Source organism: Artemia sp. Qi Xiang Cuo, chromosome 6 (genome assembly GCF_049724085.1).
Source record: "Artemia sp. Qi Xiang Cuo chromosome 6, ASM4972408v1, whole genome shotgun sequence".
NCBI lineage: Eukaryota > Metazoa > Arthropoda > Branchiopoda > Anostraca > Artemiidae > Artemia > Artemia sp. Qi Xiang Cuo.
The window spans coordinates 27,303,362-27,319,361 of record NC_142799.1 but is presented as its reverse complement, the minus strand read 5'-3'; the positions used below and the strand labels follow the sequence as shown (position 1 = coordinate 27,319,361).

At 37.3% G+C, this 16,000-nt stretch overlaps 1 protein-coding gene across 1 annotated transcript in view; it reads left to right on the top strand.

Annotated features, from left to right (window-relative positions):
* PQBP1 (poly-glutamine tract binding protein 1) overlaps positions 1-16,000 on the top strand; it is a 56,795-nt gene that overhangs the window by 19,654 nt on the left and 21,141 nt on the right. Inside the window, exon 2 of the mRNA XM_089090602.1 lies at positions 10,915-11,018. Coding sequence (XP_088946728.1) covers positions 10,915-11,018 — 104 coding nt within the window. The remainder of the gene's footprint in view (positions 1-10,914; positions 11,019-16,000) is intronic.

Below are 16,000 nucleotides of genomic sequence, written 5' to 3'. Positions count from 1 at the left end.
TTTGTTCACATTGATTTTTTATTTAATTTCTGTTCGTTTTAAGTTTCATTTATACTTTAATAGAAAAATATTTGTTTTCGTTTTAAGCTTGATTTTCATATTCAATCCAAGCATTACTCGCTTTAAGATCTATTTATTCATTTATATTATTACTTGCTGTATGTTCTTTGCTATGATTGTTTATTTAATTTCTGTTCGTTTTGGGTTTCATTTATTCTTTAATAGTAATTTCTGGTTGTTTTGAGTTTGAATTTGAACAGGTATTTGTATCTCCTGAGGTTTAGTTTAAAATGGCCTTTACTTTTCTTTGAAAAACTTATTTTTCGCAAAGTATGTTTTCTAATTAATTTTTGTTCGTTTTTGATTGCAAAAAGTTTCAAGATATCTTGGCATCGGGGGAGGGGGTTCTTACTGTCCGATTATTCTTGACTTTAAAAACGGATCTAGAGCTTTCAATTTAAATCGAATGGGGCTTTTATCAAAGTCTATACGATTACCTCTTTGATAAAAACCTTATATATGAACAATAGACAGCTTGCATAGCTTGTGGACAGTGATTGACAACAATGAATGGATTGAAAAAATAGCTCCAATAAGGGGGTTTCGACCATTTCACTTGCTAACACAAAGGGATCATGACTGTTTGGAATTGACCTTAATAGGACTTTGTGTGCCAAAGCAATTTTGCATCTATCACAGAGTCTGTATTTTAACCTTATAATTGGATAATTATAATAGATTTCCTTTGTGTTCTTCCCATACAAAACCCCTTCCCATAAGTTATAAACCCCCCTTGATAAGTTACAGTATGCCCTAGGGCATAACTTACAACACCTACCCCTGGGCCCTGGTGGGCTGTGTTGACACCAGAGTTTTTGTTATCAGAACTTTGAACTATTTTAACAAAATGTCTATCTCAAAATTTTTATCTGATGCATTCAGGGTGTGGAGGAGGGAGAGGGGCTAGTTGCCCTTCAATCTCTTTTGACTCTTAAACAGTGAACAAGAACTTTCAATTTTCAATCAAACAAGCCCTCTCTAAAGTTTATATGAGCATTCTTCCATAAGAAATAATATGAAGGATTCAGAGAATCCTTAAATTCCAACCCTTGCCCTGAGGGCTTTGGGGGTGTTGTAATCCTCAAAGACCTAATTTCCAGAACTTAAAACTACTTTTAATAAAATGGCTGTCTTAAAATTTTGATTGGATATGTTTGGGGAAAAGGTGGGCATGAGAGGGGGGTTAGTTGCCCTCAAATCACTTTTTACTATTACAAAGGGCACTAGCCCTCGGAATTTCCAATCGAATGAGCCTTTTTTGAAGTTTCTACGACACCACCTTCTATAAAAACCTTATATGCCCCCAGGGCATAACTTAAAACCCTTGCCCTGAGGGTTGTGGGGGATTGTCATCCTCAAAAACATATTTTCTATATGGAAATCAACAAGACTGAACAAAATGGCTATCTCAAAATTTTGATTGGTTTTGTTTGGGGGATTGATGGGCGGGGGGGGGAGATAGTTTCCTTCAATTAACTTTCAACTATTAAGATGAACCCTAGCCCTATGAATTACCGATCGAATCTGACTTTTTTGAAGTTTCTATGAAAGCACCTTCTATAAAAACTTTATATACCCCCAGCGCCTAACTTAAAACCCTTGCCGAGGGTTGTGGGGGAGTGTCCTCCTCAAAAACATATTTTTTATCTGCAAATCAGCTACACTGAACAAAATGCCTATCTCAAAAGTTTGAGTGGATGTGTTTGGGGAAATTATGGGTGTAGGGCGGGGGGACTAGTTACCCTCAAAACACTTTTGACTATTAAAAAGAGCACTAGCCCTTTAATTTCCAATCGAAATTAAATGTCCCCAGGGCATAACTTAAAACCCTTGCCCTGAGGGTTGTGGGGGAGTGTCCTCCTCAAAAATATATTTTCAATCTGGGAATCAAGTTAGCTGAAGAAAAATGGCTATCTCGAAATTTTGATTGGATGAGTTTATGGGAATGATGGGCATAGGGGGGGGGGGGGCTACTTGCCCTCCAATCACTTTCGACTATCAAAAAGGGCACTAGCCCTTTGAATTTCAAATCAAATGAGACTGTTTTGAAATTTTTACGTCAAAGCCTTTTATAAAAACCTTAAAAGCCCCCAGGGCATATCTTAAAACCTTGCCCTGCAGGTTCTGGGGGAGTGTCCTCCTCAAAAACATATTTTCTATCTGGAAATCAACTATGCTGAACAAAATGGGTATCTCAGAATTTTGATTGGATGTGTTTGGGGAAATGATGGGCATGGGGGGGCTCTTTGCACTCCAATCACTTTCGACTATTAAAAAGGGCACTAGCTCTTTTTATTTTCAATCGAATGACCCTTCTTTAAAGTTTCTACGACAATGCCTTTTATGAAAACCTTGTATGCCCCCAGGGCATAATTCAAAACCCTTGTCCTGAAGGTTGTAGGGGAGTGTCCTCCTCAAAAATATATTTTCTTTCTGGAATTCTACTACACTGAACAAAATGGCTATCTGAAAATTTTGATTTGATGTGTTTGGGGAAATGCTGGGCGTGGGGGGGGGAGCGTGCTAGTTACAGTCCAATCACTTTCGACGATTAAAAAGGGCACTAGCCCTTTAATTTCCAATCGAATGAGCATGTTTTGAAGTTTGTATGACAACGCCTTCTATGAAAACCTTATATGCCCCCAGGGCATAACTTAAAATCCTTGCCCTGAGAGTTGTGGGGGAGTGTCCTCCTCAGAAATATATTTTCTGTCTGGAAATCAACTATGCTGAACAAAATGGCTATCTGAAAATTTTGATTGGATGTGTTTGGGCAAATGATGGGCGGGGGGGGGGGGAGGGGGCTATTTACACTCCAATCACTTTTGACTATTAAAAAGGGTACTAGCTCTTTAATTTCCAATCAAATGAGCCTGTTTTGAAGTTTCTACAACAACGCCTTCTATAAAAACCTTATATGCCCCCAGGACATAACTTAAAACCCTTGCCCTGAGGGTTGTGGGGGAGTGTCCTCCTCAAAAATATATTTTCTATCTGGAAATCAACTATGCTGAACAAAATGGCTATCTGAAAATTTTGATTGGATGTGTTTGGGGAAATGCTGGGAGGGGGGCGAGTTACACTCCAATCACTTTCGACTATTAAAAAGGGCACTAACTCTTTAATTTCCAATCGAATGAGCCTGTTTTGAAGTTTCTACGACAACGCCTTCTATAAAAACCTTATATGCCCCCAGGGCATAACTTAAAACCCTTGCCCTGAGGGTTGTGGGTGAGTATCCTCCTCAAAAATATAATTTCTATCGGGGAATCAACTACGCTGAACAAAATGGCCATCTCAAAATTTTGATTGGATGTGTTTGGGGGAATGATGGGCGTGGGTGGGGGGGGGCGAGTTGCCCTCCAATCATTTTGGACTATTAAAAAGGGCACCAGCCCTTTAATTTCCAATCGAAGGAGCCTGTTTTGAAGTTTCTACAACAACGCCTTCTATGAAAACCTTCGAGGCCCCCAGGGCAAATCTTAAAACCCGTGTTCGGGGAGGTGCGGGTAAGGGTCCTCCTCAAACACTCGGTGAAGATCCTGAAATCAACTACGGGGAGCAAAACAAGTATTTGTATATTTTGAGATGATGTGTTTGGATAAAGGTTATGCGTGGGGGGGGGAGGGGGCTAGTTACACTCCATTCACTTTTGACTCTTAAAAAGGGCACTAGCTGTTTAATTTCCAATCGAATGAGCCTTTTTTGAAGGTTCTATGACAACGCATTCCATAAAAACCTTATATGCCCCCAGGGCATAACTTAAAACCCTTGCCCTGAGGGTTTTGGGGGAGTATCCTCCTCAAAAATTTATTTTCTATTTGAAAATCAACTACCCTGAACAAAATGGCTATCTCAAAATTTTGATTGGATGTGTGTGGGGGAATGATGGGCGTGGGGGGGGGGCTAGTTGCCCTCCAATCATTTTTGACTATTAAAAAGGGCACTAGAGCTCTCGATTTCCAATCAAATGAGCCCCCTTTGAAGCTTCTTCGACGAACCCTTCCATATGAAGTGCCTCTGGGGGAAAAAAAAATAATACTAAAACATTGAAGCCGGATGTCCTTTACTATAGGCAACGCTACAGCGTTTCCTCTGACAAAGCCATGTGACATTCTTTGCGCATGTGGTGGGCAATGTGGTGCCGACAGCGACGATTCGGACAAGGATTAGCTGGATTTTTTTGGTATGTTTTAGGAAAACCATTGGGATGTGCGGGAATTTTATTTTGACAGGTTTTACCTGAAGCTTTACTAATTTAATTTCAACACAAGTATTTCTATATACATGTACAGTACTGAAAATAATAAACACTCTTTAATCATATTACCTTTTTAAGCTTTCAGCTTCTGTTGAGCATGGTTCTTTTGTGTCCGTTCACTACCTTGCAAAGCTTTGCAGGTTTATAATAATCTGGATTTACAACTATATTTGCAAGAAAATCAGAGCTTATAGCAAATTCAATAGCATATAGCAACTAAAGTTGAAACACAATGACCAAGTCAACACTACCATTGGACTTGACATCAAAATTTGGCATAAAAACATATCCTGCAATACTATTTATCCCCAAAAAAATATTTTAGGCCTACAAATAAGTAAATAGCCTATAACAAACAAAGTTAAGATTGAGCTGCAAAGTAAAGTTCATATTTGGATTTGGCGTTAAATTCTAGCATAAAAGATATGTCACATCATCATCTTGGAAAAATTTATTTTTGTATATATTTTTTGGCCTACACTTTTTCAAAAAATTCTAGATGGCTTCACCAAACAGTTTAAGCTTGGTACTTTACGACAGTGTGAAGATAAATACGAAAGGTAAATTCTGGAAAAGAACGAACAACAAAAAATTATTAGAAAGGTCCAAGATACGTGGTTTAGTTGAAAATGAACCTTTGAATTTTGAGATTTTTGGGGAAAATTAATAAATATCAGCCTATAGCTCCAGGGCTATACAATATATCGGAAACAATTTAACATATTCTATGAGAAGACCGTATCAGGACCAAAATGAGATATCACACCACTACACCGGAGTGGTACAACCTTAGAAAAAAATAAACAGTCTGTACATGTTTTATAGGCCTAAAAAGAGTGTTTTTTGGCTTTTACAAGGTCAAGCCGTGATCTCCAGCTTTGCCACCACCCATATTCGGATTCAGCGTGGTCGATATAGTCGGAAACTATTGTCAAACTGACTGTGTCTTTCTGACCACCTAGTTGTCACATTATAGTGGTCTGGCCCCCAGACTATACTGTGAGTTTACAGCTGGAGTCACAATTTTCCATTTGGTTAAATAAAGAGCACTAAAATAGTGACATGATTTGCACTGGAATCTACATCTTGGTTGGTAAATGCAGTGGTTTTACCAACTCATGGAGTGATTTTATGTATTGTATTAAAAATGGACATTATGCTAATTATTGACAAAAAATAGTTAGTAATAATGACCAGCCAGTTGGTAAAATCCCTTGCCCCCCCTCAAACATTTTGGCTAGTAATAACCCCGAAGAGAGATGGATAGAACATTTTGAGAATTTGCTAAACCAGGATAGAGTTGCAGGAAATGATATAGAGGAAAATAAAAAAAAAATTGATTCCTTGGATTTGAAGGATGTTTTTTTTTGTGAGGAAGAATTAGCTGCAGTATACAAAAAAGATTAAAAAATAATAAGGCCCAAAGTGCTGATAGTGTGGTAAATGAGTTTCTTAAATATGGTGGCTCTGAGGTTAGAAATAAGTTACAGAAGACTAAGAATAGGATTCTTGAAGAAGTGGAAGTACCTAGCAGGTTTAGGACTAGCCTAATGAAACCACTGTATAAGAAAAGTGATAAGAGTGAGTAAGGTAATTATAGCGACCTTTGCCTGGTCTCCATTGGTAGCAAATTACTTAGTAATATGATGCTGTTTAGACTAAGATATGCTGTAGACAAAGTTTTAAGAGAAGGACAGTGCACTTTTAGGAAGGGTAGAGGATATGTCAACCAAATTTTCTCTCTTAGGTTAATAATTAAGAAGTGCCTGAGTTATCAAACCCCTTTAATCCTCTGATTTATAGATTATGAGCAAGTGTTTGATTCTGTTGGTAGAAGAGTTTTAACAAAGGTCATATCCTTGTATGGTAGCTTGTACCAGACAAACACATTAAAGGGATTAGGGCTATATACAAGAATAATACTGCTGTGGTTAAGGTAGGAAGTGAGGTTAGCAGCTGGTTTTGTATTAAATTAAGAGTTAAGCAGGGTTTTGTTCTATCCCCCCTTATATGTATCATTTTTATGAACTTAGTCCTTAGGAGCACAGGAAACAGGCAATGGGAGAACGTGGAATCAAATGGGGAAGAAAAACTTTCCTGAACTTAGATTAAAGTGATTATTTAAGCATCCTAGATGAAAGTGTGAGCAAAATGAATGAACTTCTTGAGGTTTTGAAAGTTCATGGTGCTAGAATAGATTTGAAAATTAATGTAAAGAAGACTAAGTCACTAAGGCTAGGAATAAGTGAAGATGAAAAGGTGATATTAGAAAGATTGATCAGGTGGACAGCTTCACTTACCTGGGTAGTATTATTAGTAAAGATAAGTCTGCAAAAGTTTCTGCCTATATCCCAAATATATAGCCTGTATTATATGTTTCCCCTGCATTTATTGATTCTCAATTTTGTCACTATTGATTCAATTTATGGATAAATGGGTTTTAACAAGATTTACACTAACATAGGTATATAAGTCATACCTAAAATAAGAGAAAAGGGTTTCATCTTGAGGGTCAATAATGGGCTTAAACTTGAATTTGCAACAGAACTGAATGCCCGATTCTAGAGATAATTTTGTTCAGCTATCTGAATACTCTATTAATACAAAAATATTTACCATCACATTATGCAACACAACACTACATAGAACACCTTGGAAATAATTCCTGTCTCCTATTTTCATCTTCTCCCTGCAGGAAGTTAACACACTTTATTTCAGAATAAAGAGTAGGCCTAAATCTTGGATTCTAAGAAAAGAGAATAACCTATAACTAGAAAAACAAGTACATTTTATATTGTAAATTTTGTTTAAATGTGCCTAATACTTTGCACCACATGGTTTTTAAATGTTACACAACAATCTACCTTGCAGAAAATATAACATGCTCAAGGCTACAGGGTAATCATGGGATTAAGGAGGTGTTTAAAAGTCAATTTTGATATAAGAAATTAAAAGGTCCCTCTATAAAAGTATTATTGGTTTCTTGTTGATAATAATATTGAATTGAATTTATTTATGACCAGTTGTAAACACAATAACAAACAGAGTATAAGAGAAGAAAAAGACAGAAAATGACAAATAAAACAAAATTAAAATTTGTAAAGTAAGCACAATAATCATCCAAGTAATTACACAGTATACATAACAGGCACAATTATTAAAAAAAAAACTAAAGCAATGCAGTACCTTTTCATGTTTTAAAAGGGAATAGCCAGTGATTTCAGGGTGTCCAGTGATTCCACTGTTGTAGGCTTCAATGTATCTCCTGATGGTGGCATTAGGGTCTATAATACCATATTTCTTATTGACCCAAGAATTACTTGCCCAAGGGGGAGGCTGAGGAGATATTTAGCATACTGGTAATAAATTTTCTAAAGTGGCTTTAGTTCTTTTGCCAAAAAGGTGCAAGGTACAATCATTTTGGAAGTGCATATGAGCTATACAATTTAGCTAGTAGCCAGCAATTAAAACAAAGTTTAATAGGTACCATGCTACCATAGGCACTGGACATCCAGTGCTGGATGACAGATGAGAAGCTTTCTGGTTGCTTTTAGAGAGTCACTGATTGGGAGGCCAATATATTTCATTTCCAGTTTGGGAGCAACCAATACTCCATCAAGATAAATTTTATAACCTTTAGGAACTTGTTCCTAGTTGAATAGTACCAATTCTTACTTTTCAGCATTAAACTTAACATTTATCTTTGAATATTCTTGAATCAGAATACAAAAATTTTTCTCAAATGCCAGTACTGTTTGGCTGGGACTTATGACGTTGTCCAAGAAAACAATAAGAGATACATCTATCCTTTCTAAAATACAAGAGGAAACTGCTTGAGACTGTGCATCCAGAATACAGTTAATTAAACATAATTGGGGATGTAAGGGCACCTTGCCTTACTCCATGGTGAACAGTTATGACTATCTCTGTAATCATTCTGTCTGGCAGATTAACTATGACAGTTAAATGAGTATACATATTATACAAAGTACGAATAATACAAGTACTGACCCTGTGCTTATACAGTTCAGTGAGGATTTGCATGTGAATTATTGAATAAAAAAGACAACTGACATCATGGCTCCCTAGAACTAGTGGCTCTCCCATTTTATCAGCATCAATCAAGACTGACGACAGTGCATGAGTGCACCCTATTTCTTTCTGGAACCCAAATCGATATGGGGGCATATAATATTTATCTATCAACTCAGGCATTATCAACTTCTCAAAAAGTTTACAAAAAGTTGTAGCTGTCATTATTGTCTGATATAATGAACATTCATTTAAGTGTTTATTCTTTTGTGAAAACTATTTGGAAGAGTAGAGCAAGATGGGAAAGAAGTGAAGAGGTTCCATATAGGAGATGTTTAGTGCAAACGTGATCTATGTCTTGAGAGACGCTTTTGGATTTTACAGATTATATTATAAACATCAGAAAGAGATACAGAAAATGTAGATTTGAGCCCTATCAAAAGTATCTTTTCAAGTGTGACTTTGGAAGGATTTTCTATTAGTGGGCCATTGCTTGAGCTGGTTTATTGGTAGCATTACCTGGCTAAGAAAAGATCATGTAGCCTAGGAAGGGCTATATTAGTTTAGTACTTGACACTATATAGGCCTTAAACAGCTGGGAACAGGCACCTCAAGTACTTTTACTTCCCACAAGCCATCAATTTTCGTTTGGAAAAAATTGACCTGAGCAAATGCAGTGAAACAGGAAGCATAGAACATTTTTCAATTTTACCATTAACTAGGTTCACATTTTTACTTGATGGTAAGGTTTCAAAGGCAGTATATTTGGAAAAAATATTAATGTGGAACATATTATGAAGTTTAATTGACCCCTATTTTCCTTGTTTTCCTGATGTTAAAAACGAGTATGGATTAATTAAAAGAAAAGTATCTGCTCAAAGTAAAGAACAAATTTGACACTTAAAATAAGCAACAGTTTTAAAGCTACTCAATAAACTATAGTTTTCCCCCAAATTATTGGGGGGGGGACTTTCCCCCTTGCCCTCCCCCCCTCCTCAGCAACGCCACTGGGGAGGGGGTGGGGTGGCTGCAATTCAATAAAATTGAAAGTGACTTTAAAAATCAATTAAATTTTTTTTTTCTGCCAAGAATGCAATAAGAATTTTGCTATTATTAATAATGGTTTAGACAGAAAATGGTGCAACAAGATTACCTGATCACCAATTATTGATAAATTACTATTAGTTATTGACTCTTTTTTTGGGGGGGGGGGTTATGTTAGGTTTGTAGTTCAGTAAGAATATTACTTTAGAGGGTAATTAAAAAATAAATAGTAATATTGTTTATGTTGAAATTGTAAATTTTCTAAATTTCCCATTTCCACTTTAAAATATTATATATTATTTGAATTTTAGTAGATTACAAGTCAAACGATCTTGATTTACTGTCAACACCTAGTTGTTGGTGTCATTGTTTGGCCCTTTACCTTAGCACAACTACTTGTCCGTAAAATATTGACAGAAGTTTATCTGGAATGCAACTGTGTACCCTAAACTTTCATAAATATTTCACAAGGCCTACTCTAGAAAATACAGGCTGCACAGGGCTAGAAAAGTATTTTCAACCTCATAGGCTAGCCTAGGCTGCCCCCACTCCTTTCTTGGTTGTAATGTAAGAGTTTTGCATAAGACAGGTCTTAAACTTTCAATGAAATTTTTTATTTCATTTAGTTCTGTGTAAATACTCAGAAATACATTGCCAAGACCTACTAATGAGATAAGTAGACTCTAAGCCAAACATAAGATAAGTAAACTCTAAGCCAGAAAAAAATTCCATAAAAGTAATGGTTGAGTGACTACAGTCCTGGACACACAATCCGTGTTTGAAGGAAGATGAGAGGTGTTAGAAAATGAAGTGATTTTACAAAAAATATAAAGATGAGGAATTAAGGGATGGAACTAAAATTAAACAGGTCTATAGGTAAGAAAACCAATGAAACCATCATGAGTGGTTAGAACACCATGGAAAGGGTAGAAACAAAGGTACACAGAATCAAATACAATGAGTTTGGGGGTACTTCTCTAGTTCTATGGAGTGCAGTGCCATTTTTGCTTACCTTAGACCTTAGGAGTGCCTGTGCCACCTGAGACACCCAGGACATCAAGGAAAAGCTGTCAGTTGTCCTTCAGGTTTACTACTGCAGTAATGTCCTCCCATTATGGTTGGATGGAGGTGTGCAGCTTGCATAGATCCCTCTGGTAGGTCTAGACCAGTGTGATTCTTGGTTTTCTCTGGCTATGACTTCATGGTGGTTCCCAATGTAAAGCAGCTTTTGGGAGTGGGAATTTCAAATATCCCCACTGTCAAGTTCTGATGATGTTAGGCACTAGAGACCAATCATTGTTTTTTTGTAGTTTTTTTTTTGGGGGGGGGGGAGAGGTCGTTTGGTGAACTCCATGCTAGAATTTTTACTTTATGTTCTTGCAGTGGTGCTGCATCCTTCAAGGTCTTTGTGTATTGATATTATTGATAGAATTTTCAAGTTTCGTAACAAGAGACACAAGTTCTTTTATGTCCTTGAATGCTTAAAAAAATGTAGTGTTAAATTGTACCTATTTCAGAGTGCCAAGAAGAAATAATTGCTGAAGATTATGATGATAGGACAAGTAGAGAAAAAGTATCTAGTAATGAAAATAAAGAGGAAGCAGGAGATGCAGAAACTTTAGTAAGTTTTTATTTCTTTGTAGTTAGCTAAGCTTGAATTCAACACGTTCATATCTATATCTAAATACAATTTATAATATATAAAAGCAAAATACACAAAAATGAGGCTACTAAAAAAACATTAAGTACCATGGATGTTGCAAAAATAGTTTCTATTTTCCCCCAAGCTTCCATTGAAGGATTTCTAAACTGTCGAATAGACATCTGAAAACGAATCATATCTCCCAGCCTATGTTTTTAGAATTAACTTGATTTCCGCCTAATTTTGTGTTCAAAGGTTTCTGTTTTCTTTTTCTGTTTTTTTTCTACCACAAATGGATCTGCTGTTGCTAACCCCTAAAGCCCCCAAAGCTCAGAATGGCATTTGCCCTTTATTGAAAGCAAAATGTGGTTTCATCCACTTTTGAATTAAAAAAAAAATAGAAAATCTCGAACTAATAAAATTTTTTTTTTTTTTCAGTTGGTTTGTAAAAGCCATAGTTTTTTCATAGTCCTTTGTTGTAGTCAACTCTGTACCTTAGTGTAGATTTAGTAAAAGAATGATGAATCTCCCATGTCCCTTTCCCTCCCTGTCATATAGAATTGATGATTATGGAAAGCTAGCAAAGAAGTCATTCAATCACAAATCCTAAGATCTAGCGCCTTTTTTCAGTTGCAGGATTTATCAGAGGACAACCAACTATCCTATGCCTTGACCAGGTCGTGATGACCCCACATGGCATCATCGTATATTTTTAAAATAGCTTATTAAACTAAGTGATTGAATAACTTCAAAAATATGCCTCCAGAGGCAATATTTTTGCCTGTAGTACTCAATGATGTGCTGTCAAATTGTGCAACTAGCTCATTTAAAGAGTTAGACAAGATTTTATAGCTATGTTTGGTGTAGAGGTTGCCATTTTATGCCTTTTTGAAATGAGATCCATAGTAGAACTTCTAGTCTCTAGAATTGGAGGGCCTAAATTCACGAAAATGTAGGGGGGGGGGGGGCAAAATAAAAATTTTCAAAATCTAAGAGGGGAGGGGGCGAATTTTTTTTTTATTAAAAATACCTGAGAAAAGTATTTTCCAATACAAATACCAAAGAAGATATTTTATTAAAATACAGGGGTCAATTGCTCCTCACAACCCTGATTGACGTGTCTTAGCCCCCTTTCCCCTCAAAATTTATTCATAAAAGCATATTGTATCCCTTACGACTCATATACATGCTTAAAATTTCTCATATTCACTTAAAATTTCCCCGTGCCCTTCTCTTGTCATTTATTGTTCTGTTTCACCTTTGTGTTTCATCATTAACAAAGTGTTTGAGTTGCAAAAACAATTACAGGGTTCGGACTCGCCTATAAATTCCAATAAATTCCTATATTTTAATGCACTCCTATAAAATGCCTATATTTTGGCTAAAATCCTATTATTCCTATATTTTTGGCTGAAGAGCACAAAGAACATTGCTCATGATTTGCAATTTTCACTGCTCGTTAAGTAAGCCAAGATGTGCTTTTCTTTGCTTTTGACTCTGCTGGTAAACTGTGGTGTCTTTTGGTGTAGATCGATAATTAATTACAACTGCTGAGCTGTTTGAACTTAACTAATGCTTTGTGTTGGGATTAGTAAGCTGCTTCTGCCTGGACTATGCTGTTGTGCTGACTTAGTAGCCTATTGTTTTGTTTTTTGTCATGTTGGGCCTGTCCAAAATGAGAGAAGATCAGTATACAGGCTAGCAGTCTCTGCTTAATGAGACTTTGAGTTCTTGCGACTTATGCGTTTTCTGGCTGAACGCTATTAAAGGCTGATGCGAATACGGCCCAGTTTCGGACATATCCACATTTTTTCTTTTTATGGCCTTTTAATCTGCGGGATGCTATTTGCAGGTGATGCTTGGTAATTAAGTATGGGGCCTACAAAGTTCAATAGTTCATGGCTTGCTAAGACGGTTTGCAGCGGTAGAAAGATTGGCGAATGGTGTAAGACTGGGAACGACCAGTACTCGTTCTTTTGCAAACTCTGCTTGAAAAATCTTGGTTGCACAGCTGGGGTTACTCAGCTAAACCAATATGTGCGATCTGCAGAACAAAAAGCTGCAGTCACTGCTCAATTACATCCAGGACAGCTTCATCTGACCAGATAATCTCGAGTTGATGAAACAACCAAGTATAAACCATTAGTTGGTACAAACATGTTTTGTGAGCATGATGCCGCTTATAAAGTTGAGTTAATATGGGCATTTCAGACGGTACAGAGTTCCATGTCTGCTAACTCTTCAGACCATATTGTCGTAACCTTCCATGCGATGTTTCCCGGTAAGATATATCCCTATGTGTGAAGAAACTCACGTATCTGATCACCGATGCGCTGCATCCTTATTCTAAGCAAATGCTTGTGAAGGACATTCAGTCATATTTTGTACTAGAATATGACGAGACAACCAACAACGCTGGTAATACAGATACATGTTTGATATTGGTCCTCATACGGAAACGAAATCCAGAGCAGATATGTATGCACAAGTTTTATGGGCCACGCGACAAGTGATGACCTGTATAAAAAGATTATGTCAGCCATTGAGAAGAATCAGCTGCCACTTGAAAAATTGATCACGCTTGGAAGTGACGGACCAAACGTCAACAAAAGTGTTTGGAACAAGTTCAATGCCGAAAAAAAGAAAGTGACAGGAAAGAGAATGTTGAACATTGGTACTTGCAACATCCATATAATTCATAACGCTTTCTTGACAGGTCTTCAGGTGCTCGGAGAAGAAAGTTCCGACTTTGTTATTCTTTTGCATTCATTTTTGGACGGCTGGCCTACACGTTGTGAAGAATATTGAAAGTGCCAAAAGAAAGTGGGAGTGCCAGAGAATGTTTTCATGAAGCATATCCCAAGCCGCTGGCTGACGATTGGGCGTGCCCTTTCTAGAATCATGCAGCAGTAGCCGGCAATCTTAGAGTGCTTCCTGAACTTTGTACTGAGAGAGGAAAAACTGAAGAATCTTCTATTCATTCCTAAATTTCTGGAGATTGTGACTTATATCAAAAGTGCGACGATGAAGGCCCAACTCGAGTTTGTTCTAGCCTCAGCAGAACTGTTCATGAGTTTCACCCAACTGTTCCAGAGAGAAGAGCCTCTCATTCATGTTCTGCACTCAGAGATCGAGAGACTAGTTGTGACGCTTTGTGGACGGGTCTTTACTCCAGATTTCGTGACCGAGACTGAAAATATCTCATCAGAAATGTTGGACCTTACTGAAAAATTTGCAGAAAAGCTCATAGTTTCAAAAAATGTGGAACGAGCTTTTGGTGAGAAAGCAACACTGAAAAACCAGGCCATTTTCTATGTCGATGTGCGAAAATATTTTATTGCGGGTATTCGCCATATTTTGAACCAATGTACTCTGGAAAAGGATGGTTTTCTAGAGGCTTTACGCTGTTTGAGTCCGATCAACATGAAGGATTCCAGAAGCATTGCAGACATAGCGGTTGTGGCACGCGAGATTACGATTGGAGTAAGCTCAGACGTCGCCCAGGCTGAGTGGCTGCTTTTGCGAACAAAAACTGGACCCCGTGAGGACATTACTCGGATCGATCATTTTTGGAGCCATAATTCTGGACTGGTGAATGAGCGCAGGGGCAGCAAGTACCCGGAACTTACCAAGCTTATCAAAGCGGTGCTGACGTTGTCGCATGGCAGCGCAGATGTTGAGCGTGGGTTCTCGCGTCCCGGCAGGATTCTCGGTGAAGACCAGGCCTTGATGTCTGAACGCGTTCTGGATGCGAGACTTGTGGTATATGCCACGTTGAGGCTTTATGGAGGAAAAACAGAACGGTTTGTTATTACAAAAGAGCTGTTGAATCTTGCACGTTCCGCACGATCTGGGTATCAACAATATCTGGATGAAAAGAAAAAAGAAGAGCTATCCGAGAAGAAAAAATCAGCTTTCGAAGAGGACAGCAAGCGGAAGTTGCAGGAGGTCCACGATAAAAAGAAAGAAATAGAAGACCTGGAAAGCAAAAGGAAAATACTTAGAGCATCAGAGCAAGAAAAGAGAACAGTAGCGGATACTCTACTTCAGGAAGCGACCAACAGTATGATGAAGGCTGCTGAGTCCAAGAGTTCCATAGACTTTGCCCTTGCTGTTTCTTTGCTCGAATGAGCTGTGAAGTCCAGAACAAGGGAAAGAGAGCAGACGGTGGAATCTGCGAGAATGGAGCAGTCTCTTGCAAAGAGAAAAACTGACCTCATATCGAAATTGATGCCCAAGAAGCAGCAAGAGTGATTCCAAATATTTTACCTGTATCAGTCAATCGTTGGCACAGCATGTTTATCTTATTTTTTACTATTTGTACAGTTTGTATTTGAAATAAAAAAAACAAAAAAAATAAATAAATGCAAAAACTCGGGAAATGACGAATTTATGTGACCAGGCATCCAACGCCATCTAACACAGATCAGATCCCGAAGACTTCCGAATCCTTTATTAGGCCTATATTTAGGCCCGGGAAATCCTATAAAAATAGGACAGAGCCTATAATTTGAAACGAACCGACCTGTCCGAACCCTGCAATTATATAAAAGCTTTTTTCCATTTAAGAAGTATTCTTTTATTTAAGAGTTTTGTATATGTTTTTACTCAGTTTTTTTCCCTTAGAGGACAAAAATTCTAAAAAGGGTAATGTTTTGTAAAATTTTACTCTTTCAAAAAACAAATTAAGCCTTCTCTGTTTAAAGAGCGTTTGAAGCCCCATCCCCCTCCCCCTTTGTTATCCTTTTTAATGAAGACAGAACATTGAAAAAGAATAATTAGAAAATTAATGAATGAATGGCCTTGCAAAAAGTTTAGAAACCTCAGTTTTGCAAAACAAGACAGCATTGTATTGTTGACTAAATTGAATCCATCATTTAGGTCTTAAAAAAAAAAGTCTTAAAAATAAGTATTTACATGAAAAATAAAAAATAAAATTTACCTCTTTTTGTTTGGTAAGT